Source organism: Triturus cristatus, chromosome 3_2, assembly GCF_964204655.1.
Source record: "Triturus cristatus chromosome 3_2, aTriCri1.1, whole genome shotgun sequence".
In the NCBI taxonomy this organism is placed as follows: domain Eukaryota; kingdom Metazoa; phylum Chordata; class Amphibia; order Caudata; family Salamandridae; genus Triturus; species Triturus cristatus.
Genome location: NC_140584.1, coordinates 745882033 through 745905096, shown reverse-complemented (window position 1 = coordinate 745905096; position 23064 = coordinate 745882033). Strand labels below are relative to the sequence as shown.

General features: G+C 42.7%; 1 protein-coding gene across 4 annotated transcripts in view; it reads left to right on the top strand.

Moving 5' to 3' along the window:
• The first annotated feature begins 450 nt into the window (after window positions 1-450).
• Window positions 451-23064, top strand: part of LOC146858039 (asparagine synthetase domain-containing protein 1-like) — a 119144-nt gene continuing 96530 nt past the window's right edge. Inside the window, exons 1-2 of one of the 4 annotated variants that reach the window (XM_085648816.1) lie at window positions 451-576; window positions 9878-9958. Coding sequence is in view for 1 of the 4 variants with exons in the window: in XM_085648819.1 (XP_085504945.1) it covers window positions 1745-1774; window positions 9878-9958 (111 nt within the window). In the remaining 3 variants the exon portion in view is untranslated. Of the gene's footprint in view, window positions 577-921; window positions 989-1722; window positions 1775-9877; window positions 9959-23064 lie in introns of those variants that run through there. The other 3 variants (XM_085648818.1, XM_085648817.1, XM_085648819.1) reach the window with 3 other exon arrangements.

Sequence of the window (23064 nt, the reverse complement as noted above, 5' to 3'; positions counted from 1 at the left end):
CCCCTCACTACACATCTAGGTCATTTTAATGAAGTACCTGCACTTATTTTTTCCCATTTAAAGCCCTGGCTGGAGCATAGCGGTGCGAATTACATTAAAAAATCCAGAGCTGCAAAAGAGCTTCAACCTGAAGCGCGTCACTTGTTTTGTGTGTGAGAATGAAACTAACTACTTACTACGCCCCCTCTTCGTATCCAAAAAGAAAAGCTTCTTCATCTTAGGTTACCCTCCCCGTCCATCACTGAAACAAGCTGGCAGTCACCGCCCGACGACACACGCACCAACCCCCAGTCTCACAGGACGGATCACACAACTGCACGTGGGAACTCAGGACCCAATCGGCATTACAGAATTCTGTATAGCGTCCTAGAATTGGAGACTCCGATGCTCCAATCCTAGGTCACCTTACATGTTAGTTGTCCAAACGGATTCCCATAACATATTCAGCCTTGCGATTGGTTGGTATACGACCCGGAAGTGCTAAAAATCTGTGTCCATATTATCCGGGAAAGAGTAATTACATGTGTCGGACGTGGTGTTCTGTGGCTCTTTAGGCTGACTTTGGGGGCGGCTATCGTAAGTAGATGACAAGTAGTCCCCATACTTAGACCAGTTTCATACTAAAGTGTCGTAACCCACGAATCCCATATAATAAAAGCGCGCTGTTTTATACTGAATGAGCCCATGTTACTATTCAGAATATAATACAAAGACTTCAGATTGGTGTCCCAAGCTTCTTGTATAAACGGGGCTGGTGCTATTCCATTACATGAACATACGCCACTTATCTTATCTTTAATTACGAGACTGCTATTTTATAGAATACAGTAGACCACGAGGTTGTTATTAAAGTTGAGCTTGACGGGCATCCTCCAGTCACAAACGAAGTGGTAGGGAGTTGCACTGGGATTATCCCTTGACCCCAAGCGTTCACCTCCGAACTATCTTGATCGACAAGAGGCACCTGTTAGCAGACCTGATACATCTGGTAGGTAAGGGTCAAACAGACGTGTATTGTCATAGGGTGATCAGTCGTTGAGTATCTTTTTGAGAGATTTGAAAGTTGGTTTGAGTTACAGGAATCAAGGATTTCAGCTCAGTATATGTTACAAACTAAAGAGCAGATAGGCTTCTTAGTTCTGAAGTGACTGCAGTTGTGCAATGGATATTGAGGAGGCCTGTGTATAAAACCTACTACGTTAATTAAGAGCATGGCATGCCAACATTGAGGATTAGATATATTTTCTTAGACTAGTTTTGCACAGCAAAACCTTTTTAACAAGTAGATGGTGGATTGCAGTTTTGGAGACGGTTTCATTGGGTGAGTAATGATAGATCTTGTAGAAGTGTGTATTGTCTTAATACATGTAAAATCCTAACTTGTAGGGTTTTAAGAGGGAAGAGAAGGAGCCATATAAATGTTAAGTAGCAGAAGGAATGCGCGCCACTGCAGAATATTGCCAAAATACGATGCAAAGAAAATAAGAGGATCGTGGCATTGCAGGAATAGCAGAAATACAGTGCGTCAACCATGAAGTATTGCAGAATGCAGAAGTGAGTAACGCTGCAAACGTTGTCCATATTAAAACGTGGTTGTCAGGATGAATACAATAAACCACATAATGCAGGAAAGGACAAATCCAAAATGGCGGCACGCAATTAGACGTCGAACCGGGTGGTTCACTGCACGCCAGTGCAGCAAAACGCCCATTCAGCAGTTCCCAATTTCTCTGCAACGTCACAAATGAGGTATTGCAGCGTGGAAGTAAAGAAGGTAAGAGCGCGCGGATCTGTATGCGCTCGTGTAGTATTTCAAAATATGGCGGAGGCGGTTCAACTGCCAAGGAAAGGCGAATACAGGAGGCAAGGCACAACCATGAAAAATAACTTAAGTACTCACAGCCAATGTTCCAAACACCGTAACCCTCATCTCCAATAAATGAAAGCATGCGTGTGCTGATGACCTCGACTTTTAGTTGTATTAATCCGTTAAAACAGGTCTGCCGCAGCGAACACATTAGGGAAATTAGAAGTTAATTTAAGGCTTCAGTTCGTAAAACAAACAGCTCATATTAAATATGATACTCTTCTCTTCACAAACGGGATGGAATAGTCCCAACCTAGTTGCGGCAGGCAGGCAAAACACAATTTAAAAAAAAATGAACCCAATTCTTTGGTTGAGACAACGTATAGCAGTTGCAGTTAGGAGAAACAACTCGGTTTCAATCTTGGCTCACGAACGCTATATATCCTGGAAGCAACGTCAGTGGTATCAGCTGTGAGCAGGAATCAGAAGGGAGGAAGGAAAGTTGGCATCAGAACGCAAATAGCATATGAAGCCGGTAGACAGAAAAGCTGGTTCCAAAAAAAAAAAATGCATTCACAGTGGTAGAATAATGTTCCAAGGCTGCAGAGGCAGTAGAGTCAGGTTTCATTCACGGAAAGAGGCGGAACACTCCAAGGCCGGTTACAGTAGGAAGATACAAGGAATTGAAGCAGAAACTGGCACGTAGGTGTTGAGGGCGACCGGTGTGAGGTCACTGTTGGGGTTCTTAAGATGGTGCCAGTATGCTTTAAGGTTCATAAGTAGTTACTTTGTAGTTGCTTCGTTTTTCAAAATTCAAAAATCCTTGAGAAACAGATGTAGGTTCTTCAATCATCGCCAGTGTCGTAACGGAAGAATGGTCCGTATTCAAGATGGTATGTTCATGTAGTTTATTGGTAATAAATAAATGAAGTAAGATACAGGAACAAACCCAATATTCCATCAGCTATACTGGGAATTACTGAGGAGGCTAACAAATTCGGGTCAGTCTCCGGCTATAAACTCAACTCACATAAAACACAAGTTATTCTTAACTATAAACCATCGATTCAAATAGTAGGGACTTGCAAAACAGCCACTTACCTTGGTATTAAAATCTCTTCAGATACTAATGAGATAATCAAACTTAATTATGAGACTCTTCTTAAAGAAACCGCTACAACTCTAAAAAAATGGCACAAGGTCCCCTTAAGCATGGTTGGTAGGATCAACCTAATCAAAATGAACATACTACCAACATTTTTATATTTATTCAGGTCCATACCTCTTCTTGTTAGTAATGCATACTTTAAACGGCTTGATGGGATCTTTAGCAGTTACATCTGGGGATACAAGAAGGCCCGCAGGTCAATTAGTCTTCTTAAACTACCTCTTAACCAAGGTGGCTTGACCTTTCCCGACTTTAGAGTATATTATTTCTCTGCTTTTTTTAGCCGTCTCCGTGGCCTGTTTATCCGCAACATACAAACGCTATACTGTTATCAATTCGCCCTCGGCGAGGACTCCAATATGTTTCTAGCCAAATCTACTGACCCAAACTATTTCAAACGGGTAAAATTTAAGACGATCAGAGACACGGTTAAAATTTGGCAACTTATTTTAGCCAAATGCAATACGTCTTTTTTCCATCCTCAATTGTCCCTATGGGCTAATCCCGGTCTTCCGGACATATTTCATGATGGTATATTTCATAAGTGGAAGGTTGCCGGAATTGAAACACTCGGTGATCTTTATGGTAATGATGGACTATTGGCCTTCGAGACACTAAGAGTAATCTTCAAATTACCTTCAGTTGCACAGTTTAAATACATTCAGATACATGATTACTTAATACGCAAAATAAAGTTACTTAAAATCGAAGATTCAGATATATGGAATTGCTTCTACACTGCTAAGGTTAGATCACTTATTAGTCTAGGCTATAAAGTTCTTACATCGTTCAAAGCGGACGACTGTGGGAAAATCGCGGATAAATGGAGCTCCCGCTTGGGGTTGAATATCACAGCTAACCAGATATCATCTTCACTTATTAGTTTTAATCGCTCGGTCCAGTCTTCCAGCTTACGTATACAACAGTATAAAACGATATTTCAGTTATATTATACTCCGGAAAAAGTTTCAAAATGGTCTAGTAATAGTTCCAGTAGCGAACGGACAAGGTGCCCCAAATGCGACCTGTTAGCTGCTAATCTCGAACACATGATGTTCACGTGTCCCCGACTCACTGAATTCTGGTCTAAAGTTAGCCAGGGTATTACGCAGATTTTGACACAACCAATTATAATAAGCTTGGCTAATGTTTTGCTTGGCATTCCCCTGCTGAATCATCCATCTTTAGCCTCACAAACTGATCTCATTAATATTTTGATTGGTTGTGCCAGACTTACTATCGCTAGGACCTGGATCTCTTGCAACCCTCCACATGTGATGGAGTGGTGGCTTCTTGTCAAAGAAATCCACACCATGGAAACTTCTCTAGCTAAGATCAGAGGCCACAAATTTCTTCAAAAAACTACCAGAATCTGGGGCGCCTCAACTCTAAGTAAAGACTGAGTTTTTTTTTTTTTTTTTTTTTTTTTTCTCTTTTCTTCTATCTCTTTCTCTCTCTGTGTTTTGTCATTGAGTTGATTCTGATAAAACTGATACGGTTGCTGATCTGTATATACATGCTCTTCTTTGTATTGCCTGTTCGATTTGATCAATGTGTTTAATTGCCTGTAATTCTAATTATTATGTGCTGTCCCGCTCTCCTGTCCTGATCTCAATAAAAAATTTCTAAAAAAAAAAAAAAAAAGGAACAAACCCAAGTAAGAAACCCCAACAGGAGCAGCCTGCTTGCTGCTCAGCCCTACTCTCAACTGACATTCATGCACGCATACAACACTCTATGACATCATACACTCATACTAACATTCTACACCATCACTGGCTGAGCAGCAAGCTGGAAGCAGACACAACATAGCATTCGTGACACTTTTTATTTGGCGTACTCGCTATGCTGCGGGACACAGAAGACCCCGATTATATCTTCGTGATTGGATTTATTTGACCCAAACTATGGGGTAACCTCTTGACTTCTACAGCAAGACGGATATTATCACATATCCTGCTACATGATTGTCTGAGCCCTGATGAAGTTCCTTGGGTGAAGGAATGAAACACGTTGACTGATGGCCGTTTTTACTTTTGTTACGAATAAAATTAACTGATTGGACTCTAGTATATGACTCGGACTTCATTTCTGGTGCACCTTCCTTTTCTACATGGCATTCGTTACAAGGTTGAACTATGAGGTAACCAACAAATGTAAAGTTAGCAATCCTGGAGCAGAATGGGTTTAGTTTGACTTGATGGGTGGTTTCTCCAAGCGAACGCCCTATATAAAAGAAGATTCCAACCTGTTTATTGTCCAGCTAATTTCTGAGCTGTTATGCCTTTTTTATTTTCCTCATTTCCTTCCCTAGACCAGGAAATGAGCTTGTGACGCCTCAAAATACCAGAAGGTATTATTTTTCTTCCGGAAAACATCTGTTGGTCCCTCTAACAACGATGAGCTTAATCTTAATCAAAATATTTTGCTATGGGGCATTACATTGATATGCAGGTTTGGGAAAAGAGCTCCCGTAAGCGATACACCACACAACCTAAATTTTTGTGGTGGATGTCTGTACTTCTTTGGTGTGGAGGTCTGGGAAAATAATTTCCCAGGCAATACAGCACACAGCCTAAAATATTGTGGAGATGCTCAGCTAACCGTCTTTAGTGACTGTTTCTTTCCTAGAACTGCACTTGGTCCTGAGTACATTCACTGTTGCAGAAGACAGTGAAGTTGAAAAAGATGTAAGACCGAGGGTAGTTCAAACGTTACCTTATACACTGAATCTGGTTGCAGACTGACTGTCCGGAAGTCTAAAAAACATACTGAGGAATAGAGGAGAGTGAGACAAACTCTTGAGACAGTTTGCTGAGACTTAGTGGTTAGTCACAAATATTTGACTCCTGTGAGGGTCTCAAACTCCTCTAAACTAGAACTATGTGACATACCTGGTTATAGATGTATGGCAGTTAAAGGTGGTACGTTCTGTTAATCATAGGGAGTTGCACAGAAAAACTACTGCCTACCATGCATTTTTTACAGTATTTTGGAGTAACCAATAATTTCAGAGAAGTGGAACAGAGCTTCTGAGCAGGAGTAGAAAGTCTAATCCTATTTGTTAAGAATCGAGGACCCTCACCATGAACAGCCTAAAAGACAATGCAGCCTATTTTGAACCTAATTCTTTGTTCTAGTGGACGCTAATGGACATCTTTCAACAAGGGAGCTAGACGGCAGCTTCTAGGTCGTTTGAAAATCATTCCTTCTACCTGGTTGTGAACCATCTATAATCTATATAGTTGAGTTGTCTGTAGGCCAATGTACGAAGAATTAGCTTAACCAAGCACAGAAGTAACAAAGGCCGTCATGACAGTGGTTAAATCACCTTGCGTGAGAAACCTGGATACCTTTTTAATCTTCCTTAGTATCAAGTATTTTACTGAGATCACAGATCTTATTTGGGATATCATAGACCGCTCTGTCTATAATAACACCTATGCTTTTAGCTTGTTTTTAGGGGTGGGAGCCACACCTATTGCTGAAGGCCAGTAGCATGAATTCCAGAAGTTAACTTCGTTATTTAAAATCGCAATTTCATTTTTTTTCTGTATTACGTTTAAGTAATTCATGCCCATCCAGACCCAAATAAAGTGCACAACAACTTGAAAGTTTTCCTGAGAGGATGAGGAACTGTCATGTGTGAGCATTAATTGGGAGTCATCCGCATAATTATATATTCTACTTTTCATTTTTTGCTACTTCTTGTATTAGTGGTCTAATATTGATTTTAAATAGTTGAGGAGATACGTAGGAGCCCTCAGGCACCCTATACTCCACCTTTAGGGCTGTGGCCTTATGAGTGTCCAGATGAACAGATTGGGTACGACCGTTCAGGAAGGAACTGACTCACACAAGGGCAAGGCCACTTATCCCGACAAGCCTCCACAGGGAACACTAATCATTTACGGTCAAGCGAGTCAAAGTCTGGAGCCAATTCTAACAAGACCAGGGCAGATGTCAAATCCATATCACATCTCATATCATCAAGCACAGAGAGCAAAAGACATTCAGTGCAGAGGAAATGCCATCCGGAAGTGCATTTAAAAATTGAAAGGCTTCAAGATTGATTTAGTTGGATGAGCTCAAGTCGTTTGGTGAGCCTGAATTCACCTTAAACATCAAAGAGAGAAGACGTTATTCATTAAGAAGGGGAAAGGAAGAAATAGTCAAAGGATTCTTATCAGAAGAGACTACTGGCAGCTCCTTTTTTCTAAACGAAATACTGTTTAATCTTTTTTATCTTGTCAATGAAATAAGTGTTAAGCAAATGACTGCATTCTTGTGTCGGGGTGCTTGGTAGAGACAGCCTAGCTCGAGAAAGTTCTATGACTATTTTAATATTGTCTTTTTGTTTATCAGAGGACTGCAATTTATTTATAGAATTTTTTTTATATAGCGCAAACTTGACTGAAGGTTTCCGAGTGCTTTACAAACTTGGCAAGTAGAGGTTACACAAGGTACATATGGGGTAGTTACTATTACATGGGTTAAGCACGGGTACAAACAGCTGTGCAAAACGACAACATCAAAAAAAAGTTTGGTGAATCGCATAGAAAATAAAAACTATACTAATGCATTGACAAAAAAAGAGCAACCATGGGTTGATTTAAACTAACAATTTGAGTATAATCTGTCGGTATTGGCAGGAAGTGAGAACAAAGAGTAACAGAATATAAATATAGCATAACATGGTGTTTAATTACATGTCAAGGATGTAAACCGAAACTATACACAGGTTTCCTATGTCTGCATAAAAAAACATTATAGAGTCCGTGGTGTAGGATGTTCAAGACTAAGGTGGAATCATATGCATTGCTCGTGCAGATTACTTAGTTTCAGGTTGGGATATCGTCTGTTTGGTTATCTCAAAATACATCCAAAATGGATCCAAGGGCCCCTATCGCTAGCACTGACCCTGCAATCGGTCCGCATGTAGTTCTCGCGCTACACAGGGGATCAAGCTAAGCTATAGACACAGTGCCCCAGGTTGCACCAGGCATCTAGGATTCAGGGCATACCGCCCTCTTTACCAAGGGTCGGTTGCGTGTCGCATAGTCATCATGCCCCAGGCTGTGCCAGGCAACGGGAATTGTAACAGGCCACCTCTTCACCGAGGGTCGGTTGAGCATCGCGGACCTGGTGAGGGATGCCGTAGAGTCATGGAGCCAAGGTCTCCTCACCTCTATTATGGCCACCTCTGTTTCACAATTATCCATTCCTGCAGTAAAAAAATGTGGTTTTAGTATGAAGTAACAACCTCCTATGTTCTTTCATTCCTTTTTAGGCCGAGCCTGGGCGTCGCATGCGCTGCTCTGCGAGGCAGGCTGTTTTAGAGTATGGACTTGAAGCTCAGTTCACACTCTGCCAATATTTTCCATTGTCCTTTGTGAATGTTGACTGCTGATTCGTTAATAGGCTTGTTAGTCGCTCCTTAGTACCGCTTTCTCTTCATTTGTAACCTCCCATGAGGACTGGCCTTTTTACTTCTGTTGTTACACAGTATGTCTTATTTAGCCTGTAAGCACTATTTTCTTTAATGAGTTTCTCCTACTGGAGGCATGACATGCTTTTGTGCAGCATTCAGCGCGCCTTGCACGCTTTCACTTTCCAAGCAGCCCGGGACAATTGAGGCCACTTTTTTTTAAATGAAATGTCTCGCATTTACAAGAGTTTGAGCTATTGGCATTGTAAATGCCTATTATTTATGTATTAGTTATCAAAACAGATAAATAAAAGGCATTGTCATTTACAATGCCAATAGCTTAAATTCTCGCAAATGCGAGACCTATTGCATTGCAAATGCTTGTTTGAAAAAGTCCTTGTTTTCTGTGTGGTAATCACTGCGCCATTTCTGTTCTAATTGGCGGAGTTTTAATTTATCGGCTTTCAGTTCATCAATGAACTAGTCGGTTGAATCCACATGGCTGGCAGTCTAAGATCTAATCACATGCGCATGTTTATCAATGGCTGAAAGCACGCATCATTTAAAATCTTTTTGAGATCATTGAACATCTTGGCTAAGGAGTGGTGTAGGATCGGATAAAGATTTCTGAACATTTTCATGGTGTTCAAAGAGTAAATACAAATTCATAGAACTCATGTTAAAGTTCCTACAACACAAACATAGCCTGTGTGGTTCTTGAAGTAAAGAACTGCAGACAATGTAATACATAAAGGGAGTACCATTGGAGCGGAGTAGAGTTGATGTGCATGCGTCTATTGCGTTCTTGGGTGTTAATTAGGGGCCAACAGCCGAGATTGAAAGAAGATGAATGTCACAGGGAATAAGATCTAAATTGTTGAACTGCCATGTAGCATTTTTAAGTAGTTGTTAATGACACTAGCTAAAGAGTACAAGCGTTCACTGACCATTCAGGAGACCCTACTTTCCACCATAATTGGGCTCATTATAAGTGCCCAGTGAAAGACAATGTGGTAATACTGCATTCTGAGTTACTCACCGTAGTATCCCCACGCCATTATGAGTTTTAGGCTTCCAGAATGGAGAATAACAATGGCAATCAGAGATACTGTACAGATTTCTGCACGCCTCAATCCTTTCCACCGAAAATAATCTGCTTAGTTTCCCCTCCAAAACTTGTTTTAGGGGAAAAAAACAAACGTCCTTTTTCCTGCAAAACTTCCAGACTAACCTGCTATCTTCTGTAAGTAGGCAAATTGGGATGGAAAAACTTGTAATAAGGGCCACAGTATACTTGGCCTTACTGTTAAACCGGGTTGCTTTGTTTATATTTTATTCTGCGTTTACTTAAGTCTGAAGAAAATACCACATAATTGGGGCGCGGTGCAGTTCAAGTGATACCATAGGTGGGTAAAGATAAAAAAAAAAAAAATCCATCACAGAGATTTCAAAGCAGCTTTCTTTTACCCCGCAGGATATGTCTGTAATAATACAGAAGAACAAGGAAGACCACAGTTATTCCACAGAATTGACATATGAAGATTTGGAAGAAAAGGTGAGCAGTGCCTGGGTGATTGTGTGTGTAGGTTTTCTGAAGCAAGTTGGTTATATGGGAAAGACTTGCATGGCATTGTTTTTACTGAGGATAGTTGAGACGTGGGGTTAGTTTTGAAAACACCCTTGGAATAATGATGAATAAATATACACTGTTAATGTTTAGTAGGGGAAGACTGATGACAAGGATTATTTGGCGATATTGTGAGAAAGACACATGTATCTTTCCTTTATGATATTCATTGATTGGGTCAAGTAGGCCTCCAAAATAGGCAGCCTTATTCAAATAGGGAAATTATATCCACAGGTGAAATTAAACGGAAAAAGAGAAATTCTACCTGAATTTTCCCTTTGTCAAAGGTGGTTATAAATTGAACATCATGTTAGTTGTTCTAGAGGATTATGGTGGAGGATTGAAGAAATCACTTTTTAGTTATAGTATTAACCATTTATATATTCACTTTAAAAACCATAGGTTTCACACATGTTATAGTTAGGTGGATATTTCACTCGTAAAAAACCAATGAAATTCCCGCGTTATAGTTACTTCAGATAACTATAACTCGCACGCCCGCAATCCTGTGCTCATGACGTCACATATTACATCACTCATGACATGGTCAGTGGCATCACCCTTGACATCACTGATGACATCATCCTTGTGATAGAGTGGCGGTCGCGCGAGTTATAGTTATCTGAAGTAACTATAACGCGGGAATTTCATTGGTTTTTTACGAGTGAAATATCCACCTAACTATAACATGTGTGAAACCTATGGTTTTTTAAGTGAATTTGCAAGGTTTTTTAAATGCTAATTCCTAACTATAACGTGTGTGAAACCTATGGTTTTTTCAGTGAATTTGTACGTTTTTTTAAATGCTAAGTTATGTATGTATTATAATTTTTTATGGTTTTTCACCGTGCGCGCACCTCCGCGATTCTTTTAAAAAAAAATTTAAATGTTTTTTTCTGCCTTCGGGGTCCTTCAGGGACCACCTGACCAAGGCTAGGGGTTCAGGAACTCTCTACCCTGCCCCCTTTTCACGTTCGCCACCTTCCTTTTCCACTCTCGCACTGAAAACAAACAAAATGGCGGCCGACACTTCCTGATTTCGACCGATTCGAACATTGACTGACATGTAACAACCAATCAGAATTACGCTTGCGCACGTTAGGGTGCGCGCACGGTGCGCGGCTATAGATATGTATGTGCTTTTAAATGCAATTTTCTCAGGAACTACTGAACAGATTGACTCCATATATGCAAAAGGTACTTCCCTGACCTGAGGACTACCTCTCTGCCAAATTTCAAGTAATTCTGTTCAGCCGTTCGGGCTGTACCTTCGACTAAAGGTCCTATGGAAAAATGCATGGGGAAAATGCGTTTTGGGACCCCCCTTTTTTCTCGGCCCCCGCTTGACGAATCACCCCGAGACTTTCAGGGTAGGAGCTGAGCGGAGCGCCCCATTAGTTTTGAAAATTTCGCGAAGATTCGTCAACCGGCGCCAAAGTTATTCAAAATAGAATTTTGAGATTTCCTATGGAAACACGGTCCTAACTATAACTATCTACTGGCGACCGCCAGTAGATAATATATATATATATATATGAGATTAATAGTCTTTACAAAAGGCGATTTGAAGCCGTTTGTGTATGTTGTTTTTTTTATAAAAAAACAACATATGTTGTGTGTGACCTTAATGAGACAAATTAATAATCTTCTCTCGTAAATTCTTAGGAGGAATTACCTTGTCTCCACGTAGAAGTAAGGAATCACACACACTTAATTCATTCCGAACTTCCCAAATACCTCTGTGTTCGTCCTTCGATTACTTTTTTTCCATGCCACTCCATCCATTCACTATCCATTCTTTCACTTCAACTAAAACTTCATCAGTACTTTCAGCTTCAACCCGTTCTTCCTTGCTAAATCTTTCCTGGGATCCTGTCAGCGTTACTTTTGCAACAGAGAATTTGTTCCAAGGACTATTTCTGTCAAGGGTAAAGACATTCTACTGAGAAAATCAGCAGTAAAAGTTTTTACTCCAGGAACATACGGAATGTCATACATAAAATCTTGTAACCACATGGAGAGTCTTGCAATCCTTGCCATGTCCTTAATCAAACCCTCAGTAGTCAAAAGTTTAGTAAGTGTAAATATCCTGCCCCACAAGAATTTTCTGAAATGTTCTAGCGCCCACACACATGCCAAAGTTTCTCGTTCGATTACTGAGTATCCTTCCTCAGTAGGGGTGAGCGAACGAGATGCAAAAGCAATCACAACTTCTTTGTTATCATCCAGTTGTGTAAGGAAACTGCCTAATCCTTTACTGCTAGCATCGGTGGTAACTATAGTACCAGCTAGAGGATCAAAACCTTGCAAATTTGGTGCTCTGCCAATAGCGTTCTTAATTTCCTTAAATGACTGCTGACAGGCATCACACCAAACAAATTGTACCTTGTTCTTAAGTAAAGATATCATAACGTGTTTTTCAGAGAACATCTCAACAAATTTTGCATAAAATTCCGCTAGACCTAAAAAAGATCTAAGATCATCCTTAGATTTAGGCGCAGGAGCATCAATGATAGCCTTTACCTTTAGGTCTAATACCAGAAGCACTGACCTCATGACCTGAAGAGGTAACAGCGAATTTACATTTTGAAATTTCTGCCGTCTCACCTTTCCTTTGCAAGATGCTCATTACTTTTCCCAGATGTTCATCATGGATTTTTTTGTTGTAACCCACAACCAATATGTCATCTTGAAAGAAAATGACTTCCTGCATATTACCAAATAACTCCGACATCAACCTTTGAAAAATGCTGCCTCAGACGCTAACATAAAGCATGCAGCGAACCTTAAAGCAAACAAATGGTGTGCAAAAGACTGTAAATTACCAGCTAGAAGGATGCAGAGAAGTCTGCTGCTATGCAGAAGAAAGGTCAATAGTAGGAAACCATTTTGCATTTTTAGTTAAAGAGAACATTTTGTCAATCCTAGGTAAAGGAAATTGGTCCACTATGATGTTGTTGTTTAAATACGTCAAATCAATGCACAACTTTATCTTACCATTGGCTCGTCTTGCGATAACCACAGGTGAGACCCATTCTGAAACTTAAACAGGTTCGATATGTGCTTCCTGCAATTTTTAAGCTCTTTCTTGACCTCATCCCTAACTATCAAAGGAACATGACGTACTTTGTGGATGTTGGGGACAGCATTAGGTTTTACATGAATCTTGTGTGTGAAACCTTCAATTTTCATTATTTCGCCACTGAAAATGCTAGGGAATTCTTTCAAAACCCATTTTTTAGTTTCTTCTGCATCACTTGTTTTGGACTATTTGGGTCCAGAACAATGTTCAACGCACATTGATCTTTCCATCCTAAGACAGGCAGGCTTTCCGCTGCCACATACAATGTACATGAAGCTCTCCTGCCTTTAAATTCAAAAATGAGTTTTCTATATCCAAACATATTGATCTTTTCCCCAGTAAAACTCTCTGGATTGACATCGGCAGGTTCTAAATAAGGACCTATTATACTAACAAACTTTTCTTCCCAAATGGAGCAAGCAACACTAGTGAAAGGAGAGCCAAGGTCTGCTACCACTTGTAATACCCCCAAAAGAAACCATACACAAAGGTTTGTTGCACTTATCCCCAATTAAATTCAACACTACACTTTTTTTTATCAGCAAGTTTGGTACAAGAATTGTCAGGAGAGTCATCAGAAACATTTCCTGATAAGTCTCAACCACTTTCTGTAAGGCATGCCACATATTTTTCTATGTGCCTTTCTTCCTACACACCCTTGTGAAATGTCCTACAATTCCAAATCTGTCTTCAATAGACTCATTAGCCTCTTGCTTATGTTCGTAAAATACACGCCCGGAAACACCAACGCAAACTACAGGTGAGTAGTGATCGTTGAGAACAAAAATCGCACTTTGAAAAACCTCAAAGTCCCCTCCTCTTTCTGATTTTTGAATTTAAGTGTATACTCTTAAGGCCTTCAGGTCCTAAACAATGTAATGATATACATTTTTTTCTGTCTGGTGACATAATACAGCCATTATCTCCTAAGGTGGCAATATATTAATGAAATATAATTTCCATTCTTGCCATTTGACAGATGGTTCACCTGGACTAGTGAGGAACTCTTTAGGGGTGTTCAAATTTATGCTCACACTTATTGCACCAGTAGAACTGGAAGTGGCTGACGTTGTGCTTGCAGAATTACCCTCCATTTAATATGAGAAACATGAAGAAGCCAACACACTCAATAAAGGAAATATTAAAAAAACACTGAAAACACCTCCTAAAATCTTACTGTGTGTTCGAAATCCATGGACATCAGTAGAACGTCCTTAATATGTGCTTCTTATATGGAGAAATTAATTATTGGAATATACGAGGCAAACGAATGTGTGGTCGAATCCCAATCCGAAATGGCCGGACGTAGGGCCACCCAACGTGACCTTTGCCAGTACGCATTGATCCAAGACGCGCGCAGCACACGTGCAGTACAGAGCAAGAACAAAGATGCCTCCGGAGTTCTCGATGAAGAAGGATTTTCTCAGCGCAGCTCAGGTAAGACAGCTCGAGCCCATGGCCCAAAAGCGGAATGGCAACAACCACCGAGCCTGCCAGTACAAAGCTTTAGTTGAAGAAGGGCAGGAACAAAATCAAACTCACGCTTAGTTAAGCAGAGTTCCTCCTGAAACCATCTCTTAGAATTGACACTTTCCCAACAAAGCGTGCAACCTTCAGAGGTCGTAAATCCTTGTAAAGCACACTGGAAAGCGAATGAAGTATCCACACAGGTTTGACAAGGGGTTGGAAATTACCATCGATCGTCACCAAAATGATGTATCATCCACCGGTAAATAAGGTTGAACACACAAGATGAAATGTTCAGGTTAATTTATTCCAACCCCTGCCAGGCATATTACAAAGCAGGTCTCCCAGCGGATGATAACAAATTCATTCTAAATCCTACTGCATACATAAAGTTCTAGAGCGTAGAACAGAAAGAGGGAAAGGTTCTACAAATAACCCCATAACTACAATACAAGAAACTACTACAATACTACACATTAGCCGAGTAAAAGGAGGGGAGGGTTGCAAAACATGTTTTTCCCATGCAATTTTCCATAGGAAAATGTATCCGCAATATCACAAAAACGGCTGAACAGAATTACACCAAATTACGCAGAAAGTTAGATCTTAACCCACAAAGCATGCTTTGTGTGATTTGGTGTAATTTAGTTATTTTGATAAATTAAGGTTTAAAATGTATGTGTATATATAGGGATGTGGATTTAACAGATCAAAATATAAGATCTGGTTGGCTGTCACCACATCAACAACTATTTTAGGATTCAGTCCCCTGTCCTAGGAAAAGAATTACGAAAAACACATGGGGGAGAGGGCATGAGATTGAAAAGTACTATGTTAGCTACCCACCACTATGTAAACTATAAAATAAACCAGCACACTCATTGCATGATGTCATGAGTGATATATTAAATTATGTCATCAGTGAAGTCACAATTGATGTCATAGAGCATGTCATGAGTGATGTTATGGGAGATCCTAAGCAGTGCATGGCAGGGTGCAGATTATACTTAGCTCTGGTAACTATCAATGGTGAATTTGTGTGGTATTCAGAGTTCAAAATGTTAATGTTCTCACTGACCTAGTCACCTAACTATAACATAACGTTACCCTTTGTTTTTCTAGTGAATTTCTAGTTGTTGTTTTTTTAGTAATTTATTACCATATGTAAAGCTACCCCTCACCATGCACGGTGAGGGGGTTGGCCGCAGGGCCTGGCCATGGCAAACCCCATTCAGGCAGCCAACCCCACACTGTTCATGGCCTGTCGCTGTGCACAGCAGGAAGTTGGGAACAGGGCCTGGCATGTGGCTAACCTACTCGGAGGCAGCACCCGCCCCGCCTCAGTCAGGCAGCCAACCCACTGCTGCGCACAGCCCTTGCTGTGCACAGCAGGTTTCTTTTTTTTTTTTGCCTGCCCCTAGGCCATGTGGCAATACCACCAGCAGGCTGAGAACCTCACACACAGCACAGCCTTTGGCATGTGCTGTCTAGGGTTGGGCTTCGGGCCCCATGAACCCCATCCCCTGGGGTCAAAACATAATATATTAAGGGGAGGTCGGCATGCCCCGATCCCCCAAGGCTTACAAGGCTCTGGGGAAGCTATCCCCGGGGCCAAATACAACTAAACAAGCGAGCAGGGTGTGCAGCCTTCCTCCCCCAGCCATAATACGCCGCGGGGGACACATCCCCCGGGCAAAATGCCCACTGCCACTCACCCCTCCCCAAGACATCTTGGACCCTAGGTCCCCTATCCCTGGGGCCAAAATCTAAGGGGAGTCTGTGTGCAGCCCACCTCTCCAAGCCTTATTAGGCCCCTTTGACCCCGTCCCCACGGCCAAGCGATTAAAAAGGGGATGGTGTAATTAAAAAAGGTAAGGGTCACAAAGCCCCCAATCCCTGGGGCTGAAATGTAAATAAAAGGGGAGGGGCTATATGTCCCCCCCTCCAGAGCCGTTATAGGCCCTGGACTATACCTTTTTAAACAAAAAAATGGTGGTGGCCATTTTATAAACTATATATGGGGAGGGGGTGCCAGTAAGGGCCCCACTCCCCAGCCCATTTAGGACTCGGGGACCACCACCCCCAGAGCCGGGTATATTTAAGGGGAAAAAGTGCACGGCCCCCCCTTCCCATGCCATTTTCGACCCGAAGACCCCATCTCTGGGGCCCAATCTATTAAATAGGGGGAGAGGGTGTACGGCCCCCTGCCCAAAGCCATATCTGGCCCTGGGAAGCCCATTCCCCAGGGCCCAATTTACTGATTAACCAGAAGGGGATGTGCAGCTTCCCGCACCCGAGCTATTATAGGCTCTGAGGAGCCCATACCCCCTCCCCAAACCTATTTTGGCCCCGGGGGCCCTATACTTTGTGGCCCGCATCAGTAATAGGTGGGTGTCCCAGTGCCCCCTTGGGGCATCCACCGACCAAAAATGTTGGAGGCCACGGAGGAGTCCCCAAGGCACCTGCAGTCCAGCTGGCTCCCTGCGTGGTGCAGAAGCTGGCATTGCTCCAGGCCGCAGGGAGCAGCTGCATTTTCTGCCGCTCTCTCCTTGTTGGAGAAATATGTGTTGTGTTTTCCCTGCCCGCTCCAACACGGGCAGGGAAACAGATGACAAGCTCCCGCCCGCTGGCAGCAGGCTTTGTGTTTGCTCCCGTTTACCCGGGGCGGGAAGGGAAACTACTCGGTGGTGGACTTCCCCGGCACACAGTAAGTGAGCCAGAGTTGGGTTCCCCGGGGCCTTTGGAAGCTCAGAGAGGGGGGCCCTATGGCCCACTCCCTATTAATTAAACAGATGGCGCTGAAGAATGGGATACCTACGTCCTTTTTAGGTCTCACCTGACCCAGCGCATGCGCTGGTCTGGCGAGACTTATTGAGAGGGCTCCAAAAAGTGCTACCAAGCCAGCCTAGAGCTACAGTGCATGTGCGCGGGCGCGCGCGCCGCGCTTTACTGCGATTACTTTCACGGCCGCTTTGATGTTTGATCGTGATCGCGATCACTTTTACTTTCGCGGCCGCTTTGCATAGCCAATAGGTCTTGCTTTTGAGACCTTAAAGGTATTTAGTTATGCAACTGTTGCATGGCTAAACACTTATAAGGTCCCAAAGGCGAGACCTATTGGCTATGCCAATGCTTGTTAAGGTTTGGAGGGGGGAATCCCTTCTCCTTCACCTTTAATGCACATTTCAGCCCGGGGGATGGACTCCCTAGGGCCTATAATGGCTCGGGGATTGGGGCCGCACCCATGCTAAATCAGTAAATTGGGCTCCTGGGGATAGGGTCCCCGGGTCAGAGAACAACTCGGGAAGTGGTGCCACATGCCCTCCTCGCTTTTTATAAACACATTAAGCCCAGGGGGATGTGGTCCAAAAACACCTTGGGTAATGGGGGCCGTGTGCCTGCCTCTCCTTAAATACATACCTAGGTGATGGTGTCCCTGGGGCCTTAAATGGGCTGGGGAGCCCTAGTGGCTTCCCCTTCCCCATATACAGTTTATTACCTGGTGACTAGGATCATGACACAAATTGTCCCTTTTTTTTTGGTTTTGTCTGCACAGCACTTGCGCTGTGCTTGAGTAATCTATTGTTTTAATATGAACTTAAATGAGACTTGCATCCCGCCAGATCTTTGCTGGCGTTTCATTGATTGCTGTGCTTGCCACTTATTTTTCCTCCTTTTCTTTTGACTGTAACATATTTTCCTGCATTTACCAATGCTTGTTCCTCGTTTGCTTCTCTTATCAGTTTCCCATAGCCAAAATACTGTAAACATCCACTTTGGTGGAACTATTTATCATAAAGTTTTGCATCTTTCTGCTTTTTCGGCTAGGAGCACAGTTTTATAGTGCAACTTATCCCCCAGAGAGATTATTTGCCCAGAATTACAGGATGTTGCGCCGCCGAGACTCTAACTCGGATCCCCGGCACTCGAGTCAGCAGCTCTGGCTGGTGTGCCACATCCTTTTTGTTAGGAATGTTTACTCACACTCTATTGTTTCCTGTTCATATACATTGGCTAACCCGATCAGTGGAGAGAGGGGATGTTTAGTTATACACCTTAAGTAAATATTGTCTGAGAAGTCCCTTGGGCATCCTGTATTTATATGCGTGTCCGTCTGCTGCAACGTACCATTTGTTCCTTTTCGAAAAGCGAAAATATTTTCACATGAGTAACATTCCAGTACACGTCACACTTGTTAAGTCTAGTCATGAAAATTGGTACAGTTTTGTTAATATTGATGTAACACCAACTCAAATTAAACTGGAGTTGGGGAGGGGGGTGCTTGTTTATGAACTCCTCCTGCAGCAGATGGCGACAGTTTATGGGTTGCCTGGCTCCTAGAACTATGCATCACCATGGCTAAAAGTCCATTTTGGAGGTTTGCCACATAATGTAATTTCCACTCAATCTGCTGGTTTTAGCAAATATTTAGCTTTCTTGTTTAGACAAAAATAGCTTCTATTAGGAGCTTGACGTTTTTCTGCCCACATGAGCCTTTTAGCTCCTGTGCTGCAGAAGATTGGATTTAACACCTCGAAGGTTGTGGAACGCTGTTAACAATACAGTAAAACGAACCAGCAGGATTCTTAAGTAGCTGGCAGTAAATGGGATCCCCTGAAAATAAGGGTGGCTGACAATTTACAGCACCGCCACTGCAATTATGCAGCAATGGAGGAATCAACTGTGCGACAGAAAAGGCAAAATATGCAGCACATTCTGTGGCGATATTTTTTCATTTTAGCACACATTAGTACACTCTGGGTAAAGGTTTCACCTTCTGAGTACCAGCCCAATGGATGTCATCAGTGATGTCACTGACCATGTCATGAATGATGTAATATGTGACATCATCAGCAGTGGATTGCGGGAGCGCGAGATGTAGTTAGTGCAACTAACTATATCGGAGAAATTTCTAAGGTTTTTTTAAATGCTAATTCCTAACTATATTAGGCCTGAAACCTATGGTTTTTTCAGTGAATTTCAAAGGATTTTTAAATGCTAATTCCTAGCTATATCAAGCCTGAAACCTATGTTTTTTTCAGTGAATTTCAAAGGTTTTTTAAATGCTAATTCCTAACTGTCTCAGGCCTGAAACCTATGGTTTTGCAGTGAATTTCAAAGGTTTTGTAAATGACAATTTGCAATGTATTAATTGTTATACTGATTTTTTCGATACTGATTTACTACATTTTTAAAACTATTTATTTTTAGATATTTTATTTTTTTAATTACATTATACATTACAATACAAAATATACTTTCTCAGAATGAATTACTTAGGTTTAAATACTTTGCAAATAGGCAATAGAATTTTAAGTACAGTAGTTACAGTTGTTGCAATGGGCAACACAATTTCAAACACAATGCAACATTGAGCTCAATGTGAATTTCTAGTCAAATGCAATTAGTTACTTTATGGATTACTTTTCTAACCACAGGACTGGATCCTTGATTCAGTCCTTGGACATCTCCTGTAAACAGTTGAGTAAAAGCGTTTTGGTTACAGAGTGATTTTTAAGGAATATTATTGTATTTTTAAAAAAAATCACATACAATTACCAATGTTATCCTATGGCAGAAAATTCACTTAGCAGGTAAGTAGTGTTACCGTTAGTTTTTCTTACTCAGTGGTGGTTCCTGGATGCAGCACTGGTGCATCTCCTGTAAACAGTTGAAAGAATGTGTTGAAGTCATACAGACGATTTTTTAGGAATATTTTTAGTTTGTGAAAATAGACACTTTGAAACTTATCTGCTCAAAACCACACAATGGATTCCTATGGAAGGAAATACAAGTTACTGGTAAGTACGCTTAGAATTAATTTTCAGGGTCAGTGCTGGGCTAAAAGATGCAGCACTGGGTTCTCTCCTGATAACAGGTGAGTAAATCGGAATTCGTAGTTAGGCTGATTTTAGAGGAATATTTGTACGTTTCAAAAATCGACACTTAGAAACTTTTCTGGTGAAAACCACACAATAGATTCCTATGGAAGGAAATACAAGTTACTGGTAAGTACGCTTAGAATTACTTTTCAAGGTCAGTGCTGGGCTAAAATATGCAGCACTGGGTTCTCTCCTGATAACAGGTGAGTAAATCGGAATTGGTAGTTTGGCTGATTTTAGAGGAATATTTGTACAATGGTGAAGAAAGGGGGCGGTGCCTGAGGTGACGTGTGCAGACATGCCCTGTGGCGCGTTTTAAGTTGGGGAATTAATTCCTCTTCAATCCTGCGGTCCCCTGGGGGCCAACTAGCCCACCAGGTACCTCCAGTATGTGCCAGGGAGCTGCGTTGCAGAGAGGTGTTCAGAGGCCACGCCCCTTTTTACAACACTCTGTAACGCAGCTCCGTGGTGCTTAGTGGAGGTACCTAGTGGGCTAGTTGGCCCCTAGGGAACCTCTGGCTTGAAGAGGAATGATTTCCCCAACTTAAAACGCGCCACAGGGCGTGTTTGCACACATTTCATCTCAGGCCCCGCCCCCTACCTTCACCACTGTGCAAACGCACCCCGTGGCGTGTTTTTAAGTTGGGGGATTAAGTCCCCTTGAATCCTGAGGTCCCCTGGCGGCCTACTAGCCCACCAGGTACCACTAGTAAGCGCCACGGAGCTGCGTTGCAGAGAGGTGTAAAAAGGGGCGTGGCCTCATTACACCTCTCTGCAACGCAGCCCCCTGGCGCATACTGGAGGTTCCTGGTGGGCTAGTTGGCCCCCAGGGACCCCCAGTATTCAAGGGGAATTAGTTCCCCCTCTGCAAACGTGCCAGGGGGCACGTTTGCAGAGTGGTGCAAGGAGGGGGTGTGGCCTCCGGCCCGATCCCGTTTTTTTTTTTTTTATTATTATTTTTTTTAGAAGGGGGGCTGTGCAGCCCCCCTTCTTTTTCTAATTTATTGGCCCTGGGGACCCCATCCCCCAGGGCCTGCCCCCAATTTGTTTTTTATAATAACAAAAAAAATCAGGAAGGGGGCCGCGTGGCCCCCCCTCCCGAGGCCATAATTTGACCTGGGGACCCCATCCCCCGGGGCATGGCCCTTTAAAAAAAATATATATATATATTTTGGTGGGGGGGCTGCCTTGCCCCTCTCCTGTGGCCACTTATGGCCCCGGGACCCTATCCACAGGGCCGTTTGTTTTTTTAGGGGGGAATTTTTTAATTTATATTTTTAGGAGGGGGGCCGCGTGGCCCCCCTCCCGGGCTACTACTAGCCCCGGGGCCCCCATCCCCCATACTGCGGGAGCCGGTATTGCTTTTCCACATGGGGAGCAGCTAACATGCTGCACCCATTTTAAAGAAGCCCCGGGGGGTGGCGGTCCCCGGGGCTGGTGGGCAGTGAGCCCCCGCCTATATTATGTTAGAGCCCTGGGGGGTGGCAGTCCCCGGGCAGTGTGGGGGGGGATTGGGACCCCCCACACTATTTTTTGCTTATGCCCCCGGGATTTGGCCCCCCCGGGGGCAAATCAGCATATTTAGCGCGGGCTTTTTCTATCGGCATCTCCCATTTTTTTTTTTCTTATTTTTTTTTTGGGCCTTGGGGGTCCTTGTGGGACCCCCTGAGCAGTCCTAGGGGGTCAGGGTATTTCTACCCTGCTCCCTTTTCGCGTTTTGCGACATTTTTTGGGAGGTTTCTTGTGCCTCGGTTCAACCGAGGCACAAGATGGCTGCCAACACTTCCTGATTCAGAGTGTTGGCAGCCAATTAAAATTCAGCTCGTGATCGGGAGGGTGCGCTCAGGGTGCGGCGATCCTTCGAGGCCATAGATATATATGTACTTTTAACTGTCATTTTCTCTGGAACTACTGAACAGATTTACACCATTTAAGCAAAAGGCACGAGTCTGAACTAAGGACTACCTCTTTGCCAAATTTGGTGTAATTCCGTTCAGCAGTTCGGGCTGTAGCTGCGGCTAAAGGTCCTATGGGAAATTGCATGGGGAAAACGCGTTTTGGGGCCCCCCGTTTTCCTCGGCCCCCGCTTGACGAATCACGTGAAACTTTCAGGATAGGAGCGTACTGGAGCTGGCCAAAAGTTTTAAAAAATTCGCGAAGATTTGTCAATCGGCCCCAAAATTATTCCAAATAGAATGTTGCGGATTTCCTATGGAAAATAGGCCATAACTATACCTACTGGCGACCGCCAGTAAGGGATAGATATAGATATATATCCATCCATCCATCCCTCCATCCATCGCAGTCGCCAGTAGGTAGATATAGTTAGGACCTTATTTCTATTCAGGAAGCATTTTTTGTTTTGCCAAAAACTTTGGAGTCGTTGGTCAAATCTTTGAGAAATTTTCAGAACTAATGGGGCGCTCCGGTCAGCTCCTGTCTTGAAAGTTTCAGTGTGATTCATCAAGCGGGGGCCGAGAAAAAAGGGGGGTCCCAAAACGCGTTTTCCCCATGTTAATTATCATAGGAAAAATTGGAACAGGCTACAGCCCGAACTGCTGAACGGAATTACACCAAATTTGGCAAAAAGGTAGCCCTGGGAT